Source organism: Capricornis sumatraensis, chromosome 12 (assembly GCF_032405125.1).
Source record: "Capricornis sumatraensis isolate serow.1 chromosome 12, serow.2, whole genome shotgun sequence".
NCBI classification, from domain to species: Eukaryota; Metazoa; Chordata; class Mammalia; order Artiodactyla; family Bovidae; genus Capricornis; species Capricornis sumatraensis.
In genome coordinates, this window is record NC_091080.1 from 43,578,699 (window position 1) to 43,601,077 (window position 22,379).

At 36.3% G+C, this 22,379-nt stretch overlaps 1 protein-coding gene across 3 annotated transcripts in view; it reads right to left on the reverse strand.

The window, feature by feature from the left end:
- The window catches only part of NUP58 (nucleoporin 58), a 33,001-nt gene that overhangs the window by 6,166 nt on the left and 4,456 nt on the right, over positions 1–22,379 (reverse strand). Inside the window, exons 2-15 of one of the 3 annotated variants that reach the window (XM_068984404.1) lie at positions 21,889–22,028; positions 20,817–20,852; positions 18,632–18,781; positions 17,864–18,001; positions 16,263–16,373; positions 14,606–14,630; positions 13,562–13,627; positions 13,070–13,244; positions 12,322–12,401; positions 10,400–10,518; positions 9,961–10,043; positions 7,690–7,891; positions 2,220–2,318; positions 576–671 (exon numbers count right to left, since the gene is read on the reverse strand). In XM_068984404.1, the coding sequence (XP_068840505.1) occupies positions 576–671; positions 2,220–2,318; positions 7,690–7,891; positions 9,961–10,043; positions 10,400–10,518; positions 12,322–12,401; positions 13,070–13,244; positions 13,562–13,627; positions 14,606–14,630; positions 16,263–16,373; positions 17,864–18,001; positions 18,632–18,781; positions 20,817–20,852; positions 21,889–22,028 (1,520 nt within the window). The remainder of the gene's footprint in view (positions 1–575; positions 672–2,219; positions 2,319–7,689; positions 7,892–9,960; positions 10,044–10,399; positions 10,519–12,321; positions 12,402–13,069; positions 13,245–13,561; positions 13,628–14,605; positions 14,631–16,262; positions 16,374–17,863; positions 18,002–18,631; positions 18,782–20,816; positions 20,853–21,888; positions 22,029–22,379) is intronic. The other 2 variants (XM_068984403.1, XM_068984405.1) reach the window with 2 other exon arrangements.

Below are 22,379 nucleotides of genomic sequence, written 5' to 3' on the forward strand. Positions count from 1 at the left end.
AAGTAAATAAATAAAAAAAGGAAATAAAATATAACAAGTCATTATTTATAAATATAGAAAAAATGCAAAAGCAGACGGAATTTGGAATTCTCTATTAGAAGTGTCAAAAGATTATACCTATTTCAAAAGCAAAGCATCCAATTAATAATCATTTGTAGGATTGGTATTCTTAAAATCAGAGGGACTTGTAATTTATATAATGGTATCTCTTCAGGAGAACAATTATTCTCCTGAATGAATAACGATAAAAACTGGGTTAAAACTCAGTGGGTTTATTTTTGTAATAATGAAGAAAAACTATTTAAGCATAAAGCTAGTCATAGGGTTCAAAATAATGTCTACATAGTTAACAGCATATGTAATTATTTACTGTATCAAACTTAAGTTGTTAGAAAGGTTCTACTAACCTGACCTTCAGCATATGAGAAAGAAAGCTATACGAATATTAGGTTTGTAGGCTTCATCCAGGGGGTAGAAACTAAATCGAGGATCTTTCTTGATATTGGAAGTAACAACACTTATACTTTTAAAATAATGCACCTAATGGCCTGAAATTCAGGCTAAAACACACAAACCTGCACTAAGACTTCCTGAGGGTTTATTTGTTGTTCCAAATCCAAATGTGGAGGCCCCTGTGGTGCTGCATCCAAAACCAGAGCTAGCTCCAAAGCCTAGTGGGGGTGATAGAGAGACACATGGAGGTAAAACACAGGTGAAAGGATACTGACAAGCCACACCCAGTAACAAACAGTGTTGAAACCATGGCCCTATTGAGGAGATCTGCTATTTACCATTTTGTCTAAGACTTCTGGAAGAACTAGATCAATTCTCAAATAAAACATTTAGATCTGTTCAGACTAAGCTTACAACCCCTCAGTAGTTTTTAAAGAACAAAGCCATAAAAAAAAAAAGAATAGTACTTTCTCTCCCAAACAGACTAGAAATTTCAGTGACCATTCAAGTATGACTTTCCTCAAACACATATACATATATCTATAGAGGTTATTTCATTTTGGAAAGAAAAAAGACTAAATTCATAAATAAGCACATGCACAACAATTTAAACCCAATGTACCACATAGTAATTTTACTCTTTTTACAAAAACACTTTCACTTAAGTTCACCACTGGGAAAGTGCATGACCACATGAGAGTCAGTCACTAATTCTACACAGGAAGAGCAGGCTCTTGCAACATTACCAGCAATGCAACACTGAGAAACTGGGAGTAGGGGGCAGCGTGGTTTCTCTGGTAACAATACTAGTCACAATTTAAATAAAGAACATGTGTTCATCATACAGAGTTCTAGAGCAGAGTCTGCTAAGTACTTGAAGACTTGTTTCAAGTGCTCAGAAAATGAAATTCAAAATCATCTTTGGCTACTTTGTAATAGTTTACCTAAATTATTGAGTTTGATAGTATTGCCTGTAACTGTATGAAATATGGTGACAAACGAACATAAACCACAGGAATTATGCTGTCTGCCATTAATTCTAATAATTCCTAACACAGTCTAATATATTACATAACCATATAGCTAATAGGCTTTACCTCTTATGATGATATATTCTAACGGCAATACTCATTACATGACAATGCACCCGTCAAAATACAATCAACCTACAATTAACCACACCAGAGAATTGGGAATGCATTTGTACTTCAGTATATTTTGCAGAAGACTTACCTTACTAGTTACATTATAAAAACTATTGAAATAAACAGTTGCTTATGTATAGAAGTATACATAAAGGCAAATAGGCCAAAAGTGCTTAGAAATGGACAGAAGTCGGGCTGTTCAATTTATGATAAAATTATTTCCCCATTTAAAGAGCTGCATTTTCAGAAAAGAAAGATGATTAGGAGAATGTCTGTCCAGAAGTAGTTTGAACTCCAACGAACTTTTTAAAGTTAATTTAATAAAAATAAGCAATTTTCAAGTTCACATTTTAGCATATTGCTTTGAAAATATAAATACCCTTACCATTTGATTTTAATACATTTTTATATTTACTATTCATAGAGATGAAATGATTTTTAAAATTCTAGCTCTAATAATTTTAGAAAGCACTGATATGTTTAGAGAATCTTTTTTTTTTTTTTTTTGGCCAGATAGAACCTTCACTTCCCAAAGAGCAGATCCTCTTAGAGGTTTTTACAGGCTAGTAGCAATTCGAATGTATCATAGTGCAATGCAATACGAGAAAAGTTAAAGTGTACCTCCAAGGTTTGAAGAACCTAGGCCACTTGACTGCAAGCCAGTGCCAATACCTGAGCCGAATGGCGCTCCAAAACTAACTCCCAGAGATGGCTGTGGCCCTGGTATAAAAAAAAAAAAAAAAAATGGGGGGGAAAAAAAAAACAAATTTGCCTTACTCTTTCAAGATTAAATTTCTTTATGAAATTAATTTTAAAATGAACAGTCATTATTTTTAACAAATCCTATTTGCTAAAACTTAGTTTTCAGGATGTCTCCCCAGCCTAATTTATCTGTCCCAGCAGATTTACCTATTCAAAAATAAATTAAAAAAAAATTAACTTGTTCACACTTAAGACAAAAGAGGCTTACCATACGAAAAGTGTTAGTTTAACCTACTAAATAATTTGAAATCTTTAATGTATTGTAAATAATAGTTCTTTTAGTTTCACTTCTAGAATGATTTTAGATCTCCCCAGTTGTTTTCTGTTAAAATTAGTTGCTGTAATCAGTAAAGGTTTTTACTTTTTTTCTTTTTAAAATAAGTTCCTTACTGTTAGAGTCAAGTCCCAATTGATCAAAAGAGACTGACACTAACATGCAAAACCATCATGTTACTTCATAAGTGTAAGAACCAAAAACTGGGCATGACTTCTTACAGAAAATATAAATGATATAAATAAATAGATAAAAAACAAGACAATGTTTTATTTTATTAAATTTATTGTTCATTTTAAAGCAAATCAATTACACAGTAACATGACAATTCCAACTTGTTCACAAAAAGTGATAATTGAGTTCTACTGTTAGGCTCTGCTACATCACACCACTTATCACCTGATTAAATAAGATAGAGAATGAACATTTACAAAGGCACTGCTGTGTACCTTGACAGATTCAATACATTCAAGATTTCAATTCAGAAGTTTCTTCTCAACATTTTGGAAAATGTACTCAGATGCAAAACGATTAAATCATCCTTTTCCCATTTGTTAAAGATTTTGGCTGAGTTTGTTTGGCAAGAATAGCATCAAACTTACTAGCCTCTCTTTTTTAACTACTTTTTTTTTTAAACTAAGCAGAATACAAAAATCTAAAAATCTCTCATTTGATAATTTATGAAAATTATTTGATAAATTTCATAGTACAATCTTCAGTCTTGTCTTTTTCAAGCACAGTGATCAGTGCATCTCAAAGTTGAGGGAACTGCCAAAGTAACATACAGACTGATATTTAGACTTCTTAAAGAAATCAAAGCCTTCAAGTTGTTCAATGAAGAATGAGGTTTCTTTATTCAAAAAGGTAGTGTAAAATTATAAAACATTAAAGAAAGAAGAAAAAAAGAAACTAAGAAACTACATTTTGCTACACTGGGACAGAAACTGGACTTTCCAAATAGCTTCTACCCAGAAAATAAAGAAACACCAACAGTAGCCAGAGTTCTTACACTACTATTAAAAAATAAATTAGAAAAGATTTAAATTTTTACATCCAGTTTGAGATCAACTTGAGAATAAAATACCTGGCTAGCAGCTCTTTTGTAAAATGTTACTATATGAAAAAGAAACTAAGCATTTTACCTTCTTATTTCTAACAGAAGTATTATGTAGAAAACACACATCCAGTTTCTTTAACATTGAGAGACTTAAGTGTCACGTGTTCATAGGAGGCACTGCTGGTGGAAGACCCTAGAGCATAATGTACACCACAGCCCTCAGCCCTACAAGTCCCAAGAGTTACTCACATAACATGCTTTTCATTGTGTGCGGGTCTGCTTTTAAGAGCAACTCTAATCATTAATATTCAGGATATAGGTAATCAAGAACTCTAAGAATGACAAGACTTTCCATTGCACAACAGGTACATGATATTTTGAGTTTTGTACCTTCACACAAATTCTGAAGGCAACATCATTTATAAAACTAGTAGGCAAATGTATAACATTTTTTAATAGTAAAAACTCATGATAAATATCTCCCATGCCAAAGTATTAGCATATATTACACTCTGGCCACCATATAAATTAGTTTCACTATTAGAAGCAGAATCTACATCCTTCAGGCAAAGATTACGTAAACAAGTCAAGAAATCTGTCTCAAAATCTGAATAGTCATTAGTCATTCAATGAGAGGCTCTTAGTTCCATAAATAATACCCAGTTAGTAGTAACATATCCCAGTGATTGCCCAAAGTGAAACCTTCATGTAGAGTAACATTTTACAAAAGTTACTGTATAATATATTCACACATAACAAAATCAAGTTAGCACTTTAATTCATATTTTTCAGGATAAATTCTACTTTCTTAAAAGTAAAACTGAATTCACAGGAAAACGACTAAAGTGCTAAATTTTTCTTTTATTATAATTTTCAATGATCATTCAAAATACCTAATGTAATTAGGATGGTTATTCCTAAATCATATTTTTTTTAAGTAATAATTTTTCTTAAAAAAACAAAAACTATTTTCCCCCAATTTGAAAAATTTTACTCATTGACTTAGTGGGGAATGCTCCTTTGGTTATTACATACAACAAAATTGTAAAACCACAAGAAACTCAAAGGAAGAAGTTTCCTATTTAGCAATACACCTTAAATGTCCAAACCTAGACTAAAAGCTAGAAAGTAGGAATTCCTAACAAAATGTCTCAGCTCTCCTTAAAAACAGCAGTCAAGTCACATGAGAAAAAGTCTTTTTATGTAAACACCAAGAACTTTTAAAAGCGTCAAAACACAACAGCAAAACTTAATCCCAGTTCATTAGCTTAAAACAATCTATCCTAAGTAAAAATTACACTGAAAAGCCTAATGTCAATGTCTTAAGCTTTTTAAGAGGCTTCAGAAGCATGGTGGACAGTGTGCTCCAGATCTGCCAGCACGTAATCTATCCACATATGAAGTTAATTTCATACATAAATAGCCTGTGGAGTTTGTCATCAATTCTCTTCAGCTTTCAGAAGAAATAACCATAAATCACACAGGCCTTAGGTCTATTACATATATTTTTTCATTAAAAGACATTGAAGGAGGATCATGAAGTCACTTACATCCATATTTCCACCTCCAAGAAAGACTACACAGAATGCACCTTTAGAAGGTAGCAGCTTAAGAAGCAGTCTGCTTTTTTTACATTAATAAAGTCAAGAACCTATATGCAAACAGAAGCAAAGCCCCCTGACGACTCAAACCTTGCACAGACCAACAGGGTTGACTAAAAACAGCATACAAGCCTCACCCAGCTTCATCTAGATGGTCTTTAAATGCTGTTACTGGCACTTAAAAGATTTCACCAGTCATAGGACATAAGCGACAAGATGCGGGTACAAAGTGCAATGCAATAAAGAGGGCATTTCTAATGGGTTGCATGCATCTAATAGCTGCTCAGTCTCACTCCAGTGGTGGGTGACGCGACTAAAGCAGCGGATCCTGACTGACCCAGACAGGCATAAAAGGATGGGCCAAGGGGCATGGAAACCCTCGGAGAAACAAAAGGGAACCAAGAAGACAGCACAAAATGATCACTATTGTTCAGCTCCTCATTCCAAAAGTCCATACAATGCAAAATGAAAACACTGTAATACTATTTAGGTTAATAAACTACAATTCCTGCTACCTGATCAGAAAGCTCTAGATGGGCTTCACAAAAACAGGGAAGGTACAAGGCAGTCAGTGTCCCCAAAGCCTGGCGACGGTCCGAAAGAACCAAAGCACATGAGCAAAGGGTGCTTCAGGATGATTCCTCTAAATTAAGCTAATATTTTCCACCACTACAGAGAGCACAGACCGCATCTCTACTGTTTACCTTGCTAACCCTGGAGTCTGGCACAGAGGCGGCACTCGAAGAATGAACAAGTTATCTTCCTAGGGACAAGTATCTTTCTAAGCCCAAAATGTATGCAGGGAAACCTACAAACTTCTCAAGACTGCCTACATAAGAAAATATATAAAATAAAAATCCAACAGGTGACTTTACCTCAATTTTAGCATACACCACAGAACATAATTCCCTTATTAACAGCTTAGATAACTGACTTTTCTCCAGTTTTACTGATTAGAATATAAATCTCTTACATTTAAAGAATACCTAACCAAGTTCTGCTATCTCTGGTCTATTTTAGAATCAATATTTGCTCTGAAAAGTAAACTGGTACTACAGTTAGTTTGATGAGCTGGTAAAATAAATCATCAGGAGAAACGAAGGCACCAGTACAGGGCTGATTCGATTTCTAGCCACCCCACAATGACCTGCTAGGAACCAACGCCACAATGACTTTTTCCCTCTGTAATATAACAATGCAGTCCTACACCCTAGCCAGCTAGAGAACTACTACACAGTGCCGGTGTGGACCACTGTCCACATGGGTCCAGCCATGGAACATGGGGGATTTGACATAAAGCCATTATCAGCCATTCACTGATGGTTAAGTCAACTCTGTCATCTCTTAAGTGTGAAGAACAGTTTTTTAAATTGCCAGCAAGAATGGTTCTCCTGTAGAGGCAGCCTGAATGCAATCTAGACGTGCACAGTTTTTGCTTTTGCACACTATAACTTACTACCAGACTCTATGGAACTCTCAGAAAGACACACGCTACAGAGTAACTCATAAGCACTATTCAAAAATGTATGAATGAGTAAAAAAAAAAACAGTTTCCATTAAAACTGTATTTCTCTATGTCACACTTTAAGCCTGACAAAAAAGGACTGCAGAAATAAAAAGACAATAATCTCTGAAAGACCCAGGACCAAACTAAACACGCAGAACTGGACCACAGAAATGTCTCTCTCATAGGAAGTGAAATTAAACCAAGGACTACAATTATCTGCTTTCCAGTATCTCCCCAGTTATTTCATCTGCTCCTCCCAGCACATACCTCATGCACAATCCAGAGCAATTCAAAACATCTTTTTCCTGCTCTTGCCACTGTTCTGTTCATTTTGAAAGGTATCCAGCATGTACCTTCTAAATTTGGTTAAGAAGGCCTGTTCTGTTTTCAGTCATTATACAAACCTACCGCTCTCAACACAATTTCAGTCAAAAAAGACATACTTCATCCTGAGTATGCGCATTCTGTAACCACTGCATGCGAGAACACACTGCCTGTCAGCATCACAGAGAGAAGAATGCAACCTCTGGCTACTTTACCTCTGACTTTAAAACAATATACGATACAGTCACAAATTTAGAATCTGTTCTTAAATGTAATTCAGTAGTGAAACACCATGTTCTAAAGGGCATTTATAGCAACACAGCAAATAACATTAAGTAAATTCACAATATTCAGTATCTAATTGATGTATAATTAATTATTGCTAAGACTACCCTGTGTTTTTATCAGGTATATGTTTATAATTGTGTCCATCACAATTTTTAGACTGTACTGGAACAGTTACTCAGAAATTTCTTCAGTGCTAACACAAAAGGAAGACTCATAAAAATGCACATCAGTGTTCTGCACTTTAACAGTAAGAAGCTATAACTTGAATGCATTCAGACCTGTAGCAGGCTGCTGCTGCTGTGTAAGAGTTGCAGCCATGGCAACAGCTGCTGCGTTTGGCATGTTGCTGAAGGGGGTGGGTCCAGTAGTGACTCGGGGTGCGTTCTGCCACTTCTTGGCTTCTGCTCGCCTGGCTTCAAACACATCCACAGCATCTCCCAAGAACATTTTCCTGTAGCCAAGGTACTGTTCTTTGAGCACCTACAGAAATGAAAAACAGAACATGTTAATCACGTCTTGTGCTGACTTTGACAATATGAACGTGAATATAACCATGCAATAAGTTAGCAAAGACAGATCAAAAACACTGCCAGCATCATATACTTCACCTAACTTGCCAATCACAGTGCTGGCGCTGCACATGCATGGTGTGGGAAGTGGTGAATTTGAGAGTTCTACCACACCTTTGTATAGTGTCTTCCTGCTTTTAGCCATATGTCTTTACAATCAACTGCCTGCATATTCTGGCTTCCTGAGGCCCTCTTCAAAATAAGTTAGAGAGCTTGCAGACAAGCAGAGTAGTATCTAAAATTCCATTTTAAATATACTAATTTTTCATGACAACTTCCCCTTTAATGGCCAACCTTTGGATAACCTAGATGTAAACAGCTTTAAAAAATAAAAAGCTTACTAAATACATACATATATGTATATGAAATATATGTTAAATACCTTTTAAAAGGTGCAGGTGACACATATTAAAATGTCACCAAAGCAAAGAGAGCTTGGAGGGTATACTTTATCAATACTGTTTGATTATTTTACAAAGAGAATAACACGGTGAAAGTGAAAGTCGCTCAGTTGTGTCTGACTCTTTGTAACCCCATGGACTATACAGTCCATGCAATTCTCCAGGCCAGAATACTGGAGTGGGTAGCCTTTCCCTTTTTCAGGGGATCTTCCCAGGTCTCTCACACTGCAAGCAGATTCTTTATCAGCTGAGCCACAAGGGAAGCCCAAGAATACTGGAGTGAGTAAAGCCTATCACTTCTCCAGCAGATCTTCCTGACCCAGGTATCGAACCAGGGTCTCCATCATCGCAGGCGAATTCTTTACAAACTCAGCTATCAGGGATGCCCAAGAAAAAATTACCAAGTTCATAAGATGGGTAGGATTACCCAACACAACATCTTCCTTAATTAAGGCTATGAATAGGAATGGTTCTGTTTCACCCTGGAATTATTAAATACTTTCCTTAAGAGTTTAGCTTAAATAAATCAGCTTTATACTACTTTTTATATATTTGAAAACTTTCATAATAAGACAAGGAAGAAAAACATCTGCACAACATCGACTTCAAAGTGCCAAGAGAGAACCACCTTCAGCACTTTAAACAACTAAACACTGATTACAAAGTTTCAAGAGAATTTAATAAAAATCCCTCCTTTAAAATTATTTTTTAAAAATTAAGTTATTTTAAAATTTGTTTAAAAATTTTTAATCAATCAAAGCAAAAGGTCTGAACTATGCTATCACTTCAAAAATAGTATGATTTAAGTGGTTAATTTTTAAAAATCCTATCACCATGCATCAGAATAAAAATGAAAACACTGGTAATCTCCATGAAACTCTAATCTATACAGTTAAGAATTTATCTAGATTCAAGTTTGGACGCTTTGAATTTTAAAGATTTTCTCTGACCATATATAAATCCAAGAAAGACCAATTATATTTGCTTGATTGGTAAAGTATACCTATATTTAGCCCAAGTAATTTTTAAAAATGAATGTCTTACACAATACTCAAAATATTCAGTGGCAAATTTTTTATTTTTATTATTTGATAAATACACTTTCCTGTGTTTAGAAGGGACAAATGTTAGCAAGTTTTTTAATGAAGGGTCCAATAAACACTTAAAACACACATAAAATTCAAGCAATGGGAAATGATTCTGCTACTAAGAATATTTACCTTCTATAGTGCTATAAGAGACGGAAATAACCAAAATGTCCAACAAAAGACAATGGGTTAAACAAACTACACATACCTGCAACAAAATCCTGCTTAACTACTAAAACGATGGCAAACAAGTACATGTATGAATGTGGAAAGTCATTTACAATATGCTGATGAAAAAAGTTAACACACTTCACACAACACTTGACCAGTTGCGTCTGGGCATATTATAGATTATTTCAGAGTTGGTCTTTTTCACTTACAAGTAATTTGAGCTATTTCTGTGATGAGCATGGACACTTTTGTCCTGCAAATGAACAAATACTTCACTTGTTGCAGATGTCCAGATAAATGAATAAGGAATGAGAACTCACCTTCACATTTTCATGAATAGACTGAAGCTGTGCAGCTAAAGCTACAAATGTTTGATAAATTTTCTGCATAGCCATTGACAAATCTATAAAAGAAAATCATATTATCACACAAATACATATATAACACAATCAATATTATTCTTTTTACTTGAGTCCATTTCTTAGTACGGTTAACGTGTAGGATGAAAAAAATTACACCAATACTGCTAAGGAAGAGAGAAGACAGCAGAGCAGACTGAGAGAAGGACTTCTCTCTATCAGTAATCTGGGGGAGGTGGGCCCTAGGACATGTGCCTATTATATCATAATCGTTCATAACAGCATTTTATATTTGTAAGAAATAAAGATCTAATCAATGACTAAAGGAAACTGTCTTATGGCAGCTTAAGACAACAACTACTAAAAGCACTTTAAAAAATGACCACAGAAAGCATGTTACCTTGTGGGGTGATATGTGAATTGTTCGCTTGGGTGGCAAGATGATTCTCCAGCTCCTCAATCTGCTGTCGGTACTGCTGGAGCTGCACCTCAAACTGCTGAACCAGGATCCTGAAGTAGCTACACGAGAACATTCACCAAGTCAGACCACAGTGTGAAAACACTGCTTCCTTCATATTCAAAACTCCAACAAAAACAGGCCTCTGTTTAAGTATGGCCTTTGAATTAGTCTGATGACACAATATACCTTTAAGTGACACAAGTATTACCGAAACAAAATCTCAAATATATAAGTTATCAAGGTATCAAAAACAGATGCATATCCTTACTCCAATCATGAAAAATCTCAATTAAGGGATAATCTACAAAATAACAATATTTTTTTTAAAATGTCAAGGTCATCAAAGAAAAGACTGAATAAATGTTGTAGACTGGAAGTGAAATAACAACTAAATGCAGTGTGAAAAGAATCCTAGAACAGAAAAAGTACACTAGTGGAAAAGACAGTAAAATTCAAGTAAATTCTATATTTTGGTTAATGCAGTAGCAATGTGAATTTCCTCTTCTTGATAATTTTTTATATATAAAAATTACTTATAAGCCGAAAACACTACAGGGTACTACAGAAGTATATAATTACTATTACTGTTCTGATAAACATAACCAGAGAATGCTAGAAAAAGAGACCTTGAATAGCATGAAACACAGTTGGAACTGATTCTATAAAAAATGGGGAACTGAAAAAGTTTTTACAGTGGAAAATCATGATTCAGTCCATTTCAGAATTAGCTCTGATGGCAGTATGAAGAACAAGACAGCAGGATAAGATATTGAGAAGGTCCAGCAAAGCAGCTCACTCCATGCTCATCTGAGTAAGGCAATAGGAGTATCACCATCATTGTCACTGCCTGAGTCTGACCACTACACTGTGGTTATGAAAGAGAATATCCTTATGTTGAAGAAATAGACTCTGAAGCACTCAAGCATTCAAGGGCATCATTCTGACAAACAATTCTACACAGGGGAAATGTGTTTATAAACATGGACAGCAAGGAACAAAACAACTGCAAATTAAAAACGCTAACATGCGGGGAATCTGGGTGAAAGATAGGTGAGAATTCTTGGTTTTATTCTTGAAACATTTTTGCAAATCTGAAATCAAAACAAAACTTAAAAAAAGAATAAGGGACCAGGAGTCCAACGAACCCCACCCACCCAGAAGCTCAGGACTCCCATCTCCGTGCCTCAGGCTCCCCATCTCTTAGACAGGACTCTGACAGCTGAAGAGGATTTGCGCAGTCAGATCCGGCAGTAAAGAGCCAAGCCACCCAGGTGGTGTATGGCAAGCATCTGACAATGTTCACTATTATCATCTTGCATAACACAAAAGGATATGGAAACAGATGATAAGATATATATCACATGTGTGGAAACTAGATGAGTATACAAGCTGGTACATGGGGATTTTTCAAGCTGCTTATCTACACAATTTTTCTTCCTGTAGATTATTATGTATGCAAATAAAAGCTATGGATGCAAATAAATTTATGGAAATAAATAAAAGGGTTGAACTACACTTAGTATGCCCTGTTTAAGGAAGAGACTATCATAATATTTTTAAACTGAAAGTACTTATGGTATAATCATAAGTTTCTAACACCTGCACAACGTAATCAAGTGGAACAGACCTTGTAAGCAATATGAAATGCAACTGCAGAAGAGTGCTTAAAAGCTCGACCTTAGCTTTCACTTACCCTTCAGTAAAATGGGAGTGATATACTTTCTCAGAATTATTATGAGAATTAAATTTTAAAAATTCACACAAAGTACCTAGACTTGCTAAAAAGTGAACTAAGAAATCCATGGCCTGTATACGGTTTTTATTGTTCTGCTATTTTAAAGACAAACATTTATTTAACTTACTCAGCAGGAGCTGTATTTTCATGTTGCAGTCCAGGTGGTGTTTTCTGGGTTCTTAACGCTATTTCAGCATTTTTTAACTCCTAATATAACAGAGGTTTTAAAAAAGAAAAAGCCAGTTAAAAATCAAGCTAAAAATACCAACCATCTCAGGATTTCAACAAAGCCACTCTCAGAGCTTCATATGCTGTGAGAACATATTATGACTGAAGCTCCTTCACAAGGCGCTGAAACTTCCTTTCAGGCAGGACAAACTATAGTTTCATGAACAAATTTCATAATAAATGTAAAAACAGCTGCTGTTCTATCTTAAACTATGCATTTATGTAGGATTCATGAAGTTTATTCATCCACAGATACAGACATTACTATTTAAAACCTGTACTATATAACCATAGAAAACACTGACGTAAAAAAACAAGATAAATAACCCTGAGGATGATAACAGCAGCAGCACTTCCTGTGCACCAAGCCCTTTGCTACAGGTTCTACTTCTCTAACCAACGTCACCTCAGGGGGCTACTGTGGAAAATCATTGGATTAATATATCTAGATTGCTTAGAATACTGCCCCATACAAAGTAAGCACTCAATAAAAACAGTAACTATTACAGTAACTTAGAAGTACATGTGCTATGTGGTTTTCTTATGCACAAAACTTCATAATTTTAAAAAGACCTATTTCTATTTAACAAACAAACAAACAAACAAACAAATGAAAAACCCTACAACAAAATGACACTCAAGTTTACCTGAGCGGTTTCTATTTTCAGTTTGTCAATATTGAGAGTGTTCCTCTGCAATCCACTGGCGGCCAGTGACAAAAGCTGCTTCAGAGCTTTAATATCTTCCTGGACTTTAAGCATTGCTTTTGAAGACATTCTACTAATTTCTTCTTGAACCTGTTTTTGTTCCTTCACAAATTTCCTAAAAAAAGAAAACTGAGTTTTTTTAAAATAATACACCTTTGGTTTTCTACAGAAAAAAAGTACATTTACCACATGTAGGTCAGAGTTTTAAGTCCAAGTGTTTTGAGAAGCAACTATTAAAACATTCATCTACAGTTCACAGAATGGCAGTTACAGAATTTTAATTCCTTCATTCAATTGCTCTGCTTCTTTACCTTTTACAGGCATTCCAATGTTCCCCAAGTTTAAATGCTCAGGAGGAGGAGGAGATGGCCCCCTTGAAATCCACACCCACCCGCCCGCGTTGGAGTCTGACTTAGCTCCTGATGCACTTACTGGAGGTTGTCGACGTCCTGGCAGATGACAGCAGGCAGAGTCTCATCCTTCAGTGCTTTACTGTCCCTGAGAAAGATGCCACAGGCACATTAACATCCGAGATCATAAGAAGCTGGCAGCTGAATTCTACTACAGTGTGTGTTAAAGCATGTGAAAACAGAGCAAATATTCCTTATTTATAGCTTTCCTGGATGATTTTAAAGTTCCTTATAAAGAGTAATAAACTTTCTGACCTACACAATAACTAACAATTCACTTGACATGGAGATTTCTGTTCTAAGAAGACTGGCATTTGTTACAAGTACACATAGATGCATTTGACTAAATGTTTCAGAACAAAATCAGAGAATACTGCAGGTGGGATGAGATATTAAACTAAGTTTCTCCAGCTCAAAAATCCCAGGACTGAATTTCATTAAGTTCAAAAATATTACAGCATTCATTAAAGAAAGAAAACCTGCCAAACTTCTCACAGTGAGATGCTCACAATATTTTTACTTTATATTTTATAACTTCAATTTGTTCTTCAACAAAATAAGACCTGGGGGTAGCTGAAAGGAATCATGACTACTTAACAAAGACAGGAATAAATGAACCTCTTCAAACACACTAAGTACATGGAGGCCTTCTCCTTCTTCAGCATCAGGAAGTGAATGGTACTGGCAGAGCAATTTACATATAAAAGAAAAGGTACATATACATGTTCAATTTGTATATATAAATAAAAAGTGGTCCAAGAGTAAAGTCCATGAGTTGTTCAATATTTATAAGAAGGAAAAGAGACAATTTACATATATTTGTGTTTGTTTTTATTATTTGAGGAAATGCCAACTACTTCGTAGAAAGAGTTATAATTTTCTCAAATTATCTTACCTTTCACAATCTCTCCACAGCCTGTTTATTATTTTGTCACAAAAACTTCAAAATAATTTTTCTTCTAAACGTGTGTATGGTTCCATTTACTTCCAACCATACCATTTACTTACAGTTTCATAAGCAAAACTCTTTAATTAAAATATTTTAGAAGTCAAATTATAAACTTACTCTGGTCTTGTTCCTGTTTTATCACCTAGAAAATTGAAAAAGCTTCGTTTAAAAATATGCTATTTATCAGTGTATTCCAAATACAAGTTTTAAGCTAACACAAACGAAGGTAAAAGTTGAAATGGTTAAGGATTTCTTAGACTGCCTCTTAAACAGTATGTGATGTCATGACTTGTCACACTCTAATCACAGCGTTACAGACATACATATAACTGTTTTTATGTACATATAAACAGTTATGCAGCTGATTTGCAAGTGTTTCTTTCAAGGGAAAGAACCTTCCTTTTTCAACTATCTTCCCTGAAGAATCTCCTTGCTGAGGAGTTTAACTCCTAAGAGTTTTATCTGACACTTTTTTAAGGCCCTATTATCAGGCTGCTCTATCTGAGTAAAAAAATAAGCTGCTAAAACATCTAAGGCTATTTTTGAATTATGGAATTACTATAAAGAAAATTAAATAAAAACAAGAAAGGACCTTGTGTTTATAATTTTTCATTCAAAGAAAAATAAATCCAAATCTTCTAATGTTAAAAGGATTTTATCAACTTTTAAGATAGTAATTCACCCTGTCATAGTATCTTCTAATAATAAAATCCATGTCCAATTAAAAAACTCCATACAGACATAGGACACTGAATATGCTACAACTTCATGCATTATGTCATTCTAAGCTCTTCAAAAAGGTTCACTGCAGTATGTATGTATGCACTCCAGAGGAACATGCTTTCATCAGAACAAATCACACACAGAGCCAACACCACAAAAAAAAAAAAAAAAGAAAGAAAACTTCACAATGCATTTGGATTGGAAAAATTTTTTTAAAGAATATTAGCCACGCCAAGAGCACAGCAAGAAGGGCATTTTCATACTGGTTGGTGAGTAAATCTTTTTGGAAAGCACTTTCACAATATATACAATGGGACTCCAAAATGTCCCTCCCTTTAAGCCCATGATTCAATTTCTAGGTATTTGCCTTAAGGAAATGACCAAAATATGAACAAAAACTCATAATAAAATCAAAGAGCATTTTCTGTGTGCTTGGCTCTGCTAAGGTTTTACAATGCTCAAACCTACCCCATGAAGCAGGGACTGTTATGTCCCCTACTTCATAAAGCACCAAGAGGATAAAAGAGCTTGAATACGGTCACAGAGCTTGTGAACAGCTGAGCCAGGATCTATGGCCAGCAAACAGGCTGGCCACCACACCACACTGCCTCTCTCTGCAAGGGTGCCCAGTACAGTGACACTTCCCAAAGCAAAGGTCTGGAGACAAACACTGACTGGAGGATGGTGGCTGACTGGATGATGACACATCCATTCATAAAACTGACGATAAGCACATTAAAATATTTGTAAAGAATTACTGACTGATTAAAACTTGTGATATATTACACAAGAAAGAACAGGTTACAAAACAACACATGGATCATGGTCCCAATTTTTAAAATGTGTATAATATATGCATTCAGATAGTTACATAAGACAAAGGCACATACAAATCTGAGTCCTTTACAAAAATAAAATCTTAAATGCATAACACACAAAATTTGCAAAATACAATGCAAACTTAAAAATTTCCCTACTAATTTTTCAGACACAGGAATTTAATTCCCTCAATAGGACTGTTAGAATGTAAAATTACAGTAACATTACTTACTCTTCTTATCCGATGAGCTACTAAAATCTATACCTCCGAGGCCTTCATTACCAGCAGCTGAAGTAGCTGCTGTAGTTCCCAGAGTCAGGCCTAAAGCACTTTGTCCAAGTCCTACAAACAAGCCAAACATCACTGATAAAGTTCCTCATCCTAATATATAATGACTTCCCCGAATGACCAACACACTCAACACCTTTAAGTTGGATCCCAGCTTATCATCACGCTTGACTTAGACAAATAAAAAGAAACAAGTCCAGAGCATGCTTTGGACAAAGACTGATAATCTCACTTGTATTCAGTGCTGTATGTAGTTTGGATGATGTGATTTTTATCAAGAGGGCAAAGTAGTTTTAGTGTGCACGTTTTTCAGGTAATTACTTGTCTTCCAATCACGCTTTGGAATTCTATACTTCAAAATCATCCAGTATTGGATGTATAAATTAACCCGATGGGGGAAATAAGGTATACAGTCAAATCTTCAAACTGTACATTTTAAATATCTTACAGTTTTACCTGTCAATTATATTTCAACAAAGCTGGTGAAAAAGAAATAATCTAGCATGAATTTATAAGGTTTTTAGTATAATACAAAGCAGAGTTTTACTATTAATGAAATTTAAAGAACTGATAGAAACTTGCAGTCGAAAAATCAAAATTTCACATTCTCAAGTTCTTTTGATTAAACACACAAACATAAAAAAAGACTTCACCTATTTAAATTCTACTTCACAGACAAAAGGTCGTGGAAGAGCTAGACTACAGTTAATCTTAAGTCATCAACGTATATCTGTGAATCAAGTCAAAACTTCAAAGACCCTGCCCTGGTAAATCATTTAAGTCCATGCATTCTCAAGCTGACATAAGTGTGTTCTTTTTAGACAAGACTCTATTTACTTTAAAAACAGAAAACAGCAGGATGTACTGGATAAGAGCATGGGATAAATGAAAACTGGATTTAAATCCTGACAATGTATGGGAAACACACAGCTGGATAAATGTTATGAATTTTTTAAAAAATCAATAGCACTTTTAGGTTAACATTAACATAGAGTAAACACTGAATACTGTGTCAACCAAAAGTCAACATCGAGATACAAAAGCAACCCTGACTCTTCTATTGTTTTTGTGTTTTGATCTCACTGGAATCTTTGGGAAAGATGTTTAAATATTTATCCTGCAAAGAAATGTATGCTACAGTAAGCCAGTGATTTAGTTAAGAGAAGATACCAAAAAAAAAAGAGACATTTACAAAACTAATAAAATCATTTAATACTTGCTTTTAATGCCTTGCCTTCAAAGCACTCTAATACCCTTTCCTAACATCTGTAACAAAAAGCCGTTCCCAGAACCCGGTCAGGGTCAGGAGATCAAGTTCTCTCATAGTGAATTTAGAAGCTAAAACAATTCAGTACTATCCAAGTGCCATTTATTCAAAAGATAAGTTTCTCTGGAACAGTTTACTGACTCTTGAAACAGGTCCTTCTTTGTCTCCTTATCTAGTCATGTTGAGAAAATGTATTTCTAAAATATGGCAAAGATATCCAACTATGTATGAAAAATTTTATCATTCACTCTTCTGGAGAGTAGGTATCACCACTTACCTGATGTTGCTGTGCTTGTACCTTGGAAAAGTGAGCCTCCCAAACCAGTCAAGGCCCCCCCTAAAGAGAGGCCTGTTGAGGCAGTGGTAGTTGTGGCTGCTGTTCCACTCAAGTTATTCAGGGTAAATCCTGTGGATGCTATAAAAAGTGAAAACTGTAAGACTTCAAAAAGAAACATCATTTCTAAGAACATCATAGAAAATACAAAGCATTTTCTTAAACCGATGTCAAGATAAAACTGGCTCTTGGGGAAAACTATTCACTAAAGATAACATTAAATAATACTTAATAATAGAGAGAAATATTACCTTTAAAACAAAAACCAGTGACAAGCATAAGCTTTGGTTAATACCAGCATGGTATCAGGTGAGAGAGTGCAGACAGTAGTAGTTTTCAACCCAGACTACCAGCTCCACACTCAAAACCAGATGACTCCTAACCAGGCAAGGTTTATGCAGTCTTTATCCTTCCCTGTCACCAGAATGTTCCTTGAGAACAAAGCAGACAGGAACAGATTCATGCATGACCTCTCATCCAGTACCCCGCTTTGCTCTGTAAAGAGACCAACTTCCAAGAGGGCCTCTGCTTCTTTAATGCTCAAGGCAGATCTTCACAAACCAGTAATTCAGTGCGTCAACACTGCTGAATGACTGAAATAAAAATTTTCCCCAACTGAAGTTACCTTTTCTAACGGTGGACACCTGTGTTCACTAACTGAATGAAATGAGAATAAAACTAGAAAATGCCACTATTCTCCATCAGCCTCACCTGCAGGAGTGGATGTCAGTGCAGACGAGAGCGTGAGACCGCTGGCCGAGGTAGAGGCGATGGGCAGCGCAAAGGGCGTGGCGGACGCTGCGGGTTTACTGAAGCCTAAACTGAAGCCTATCGTAGACGCAGATGTCGTGGCTGCCGTTCCTGTTTTAAAAAGAATCCCGTCTTACCGTAATCATACGTATATCGGTATCAATCAGGACCCTAAAAGTCTAAGATCCTACTTTTTGTAGATAGAACAGATATATGCACTTATAAACAAGAGAGAAATCATTCACCAAGTCACAGTGAACACCGAAGAGGAAAATCCAACTGAGGTGGTGATACTGGAATTCACCTTCTGCCCCACCTCCAGATTTACCTAGAACAGCGCTTCCCCTCTTTTTTATACTCAACAGAAAAAGTCTTCCTTCTCCAAGACTAAATTCAAACACCTCCTCTGCTGCTGGCAACGCTCCTCCTCTGCTCCTCTGTCAGTGCCCAGCTGCCGCTCTTCTCCCCATTCCGCTCCTCCAGTCCCTCCTGTCTGTCTCCTTCCTCAGTTCACTTCTCTTAAAGTACAGCTGATTTAACAATGATTCAAGTGTACAGCAAAGTGATTCAGTTTTATAAATACATACTTTTTTTCTTCAGGTTCTTTTCCATTACAGGTTATGACGAGACACTGAATTTAGTTCCCCGTTCTGTCTATTGATACTTCACATATACTAGTTGTGGATCTCTGTTCACTTACTAAATCATACTCTTATCTGGCTCCATTTTTGCTCTTACTTTCTAAAACATCTTGCCCACATTCAGAATCTCAACTGTAGGTTCATGGGTCCAAGTCGATATCTATCTGAGTCTCCAAAGCTATCTCTGCCTTATGTCCCTCTGGACTCTACATGTCTCCCTATAAAAACTTCCCTAAATTCCCCACAGTCAACTGGGTTGCTAAAGCTGGAGACCATGAACATCCATGATATACTTTCTCTCCCCTGCATTCTGTCAATTCTACTTTAGAGATACCACCACCTCCAGCACATTCCGCTAAAACTCAATATTCAAAGCATCATGCAGACTCAAGGCCACAGCCAGAAGCAGTAGCTCAAAATTATTACACAAAGTAATTATGAATGACCTGCGTTTTGGCTTCTCCTGAAAACTGAGAGAAAAGAAGCCAGAAACCATGCTCCTGGCTTGCCCCTGCCACAACTGGAGTCCCTGCCAGGGTAATGTGCTTCAGACCCACATAGGTTCTAAAATCTCACAAAAGGAGCCAACTGCTTGATCGTGTAACCAATCCTGTCTAAAACTTCAGTGGTAAACAGACATGCTTTCTGTGGATAGCAGGCAAGCAGCATCCAAGAAAAGAAAGTCCACAAATCTTAAATTTATTTCAATTTTAAACATGCATTTAACTAAATGAACTAACTTTTATGGTTCCTGTCCTCTCATCTTTTTGCATTATTCCCTGGCATCAAGGTCAACCCTGCTACCCTCATTCCATAGTATAGAGCTGGAAGGGAATCTAAAACCTTTCATCCCTCCTTTGATAGATAACTAAAAGCTGCCAGATAGGCAATGGCACCCCACTCCAGTACTCTTGCCTGGAAAATCCCATGGACGGAGGAGCCTGGTGGGCTGCAGTCCATGGGGTCTTGAGGAGTCGGACACGACTGAGCGACTTCACTCTCACTTTTCACTTTCATGCATTGGAGAAGGCAATGGCAACCCACTCCAGTGTTCTTGCCTGGAGAATTCCAGGGATGGCGGAGTCTGGTGGGCTGCCGTCTATGGGGTCGCAGAGTCGGACACGACTAACGTGACTTAGCTGCAGCATGACTGTCTAAGGCCTCACAACTATTTAGAGGTACAACCAGCGTTTAATTCCAAGACTTTTGGCCTAAAATTTGGTACCTTTTTTCCATTAAAAGGGCTTAAATGACTGAAAAATATAACTGTGAAATAAAGTTTGACAAAAAATCTGTATTTAAAATTTTTTCTGAATTAGAAAAGGATTACACAGTCATGAATTTTTTAATTTTTTAAACACTCAAGTACTGAAAGGTTCTTTGAGAAATCAGCATCTGTTATCTGTATCAGGTCTTCACACGCTGTCTTCTACAGCCCAACTCTGAGAGAGATCAGGAAAGAGCAGGAAACCACAGATCTAGGACCTCCCCTCAGAAACCCTTACCCAGAGTTAATCCTGTAGTTATAGTTGTTGTTATTGCTGGGGACAAAAAGAGAAATAAGCTTGAATCATAAGTGGAAGACTGTACTCCTTTGCCCTCTCATAGGGGAGGATTTGAAATCACCCTGAGGGAGCTGTAACATTGCTGGTGAGGCTGAAGGGCAACAGTGTCTTCCACCACAATCACGACCTAACACTAGCGTTCTTCCTACAGCACTGGTTCCCTTATTACAAGCTGTATATAGTTTGGTTAATTAGGGACTGAGTTGTAAAATGCAAGGACTACTGCCTATAAGAAAATCAGGCAAGGAGAATAAAAAAAAAGCTACTCCCAACAAAACACCAGCACTGCCTCAAGAGGCACGCTCCTGGTACTCCCACGGTCCTTCCACAGCCTCTGTGTGGCTGTGGAAGTGCCACAGTGAGGCTGGCAGCTCAACACCAAAGGCGGCAACAGAGACCAAGAGGCTCTGAGAGCAGAGGACAAAGGCAAGCAAGGAAGTAAACTTTTAAATGGTGGCACCAGTGAAACATATTTTTGGCTTATAACAAAATATATTTTTTTATTATTATTAAAATGTCTACCAGAAAGCTTTACCTCCTGCCCTTTCCCACTGAAACTATTGTTTGTAACAGTAAAAAAAAAAAAAATCTAAGACATCTCTTAGGGATGTAAATTATAATGTTACAGCAAAATAGGAAGCTGACTGTCCCACATATCCTAAATTAATGTCCAAACTCTAAACCTGACTTAATCTTCACTAACGTAAAACACAAACTTAATCTAACAAACTTTTGAATTACTTTAATTCATTATATTTAAAAAGATTTATTTTCTTTCATCCTTAGATGTACGTGTGTTGTCCCTCCTTCACGGAAGTAAATCACAGTTAATGGCTGGCCCTATTTCTGGCCCTTAACCCCACATCCCTGTATGGCTTTTCCTATCAGTATTTGCTATTTTTTTAAGTCTACCACCAATGATGATTCTTGTAAAGGGGGAAGACAGAGGACAGAACCTGCAAAGAATGAATATCCCAAACCCACTCCCTGAGAATGTGATGATCCCCCTTACCTGTGCTCGTTCCTCCTAGAGTGAACCCCGTGGCAGGTTTAGATCCGAAGAGGCTGGTTCCAAATCCACCAGAAGCAGATGTTGTAGCTGGAGTGGCGGTGCTCCCAAGGGTCCCAAAATTGAGCCCCACAGTAGGGTTGCTTGTTTATAAAAAAAACACAAAGTAAAGTCTACTAGAGCCAGTACTTGTTTAAGACAAATGCAAGCTAGCTCTTCGAAGTTAGTATCTCACACATCTCCACAGGGTACAAAAATAACTAACAATTTACCTTTAACCAACCAAGCTCAAATATTTTTCTGTTCTCTTTAATAATAAGCCCACATATAAAATTATCCCTAAAAAAAGGCAACATCATTCTTCAAGAAAAGTAGGATCTAGAGCAGCTAGGATTTCAGATCCCAAGGAGTTATAAACAGGATCACATATATTCTGCTCTCACCAGTTTTTGTTTGAAAGCTGACGTATTTTAAAACCACCATAGCAAGTCCTA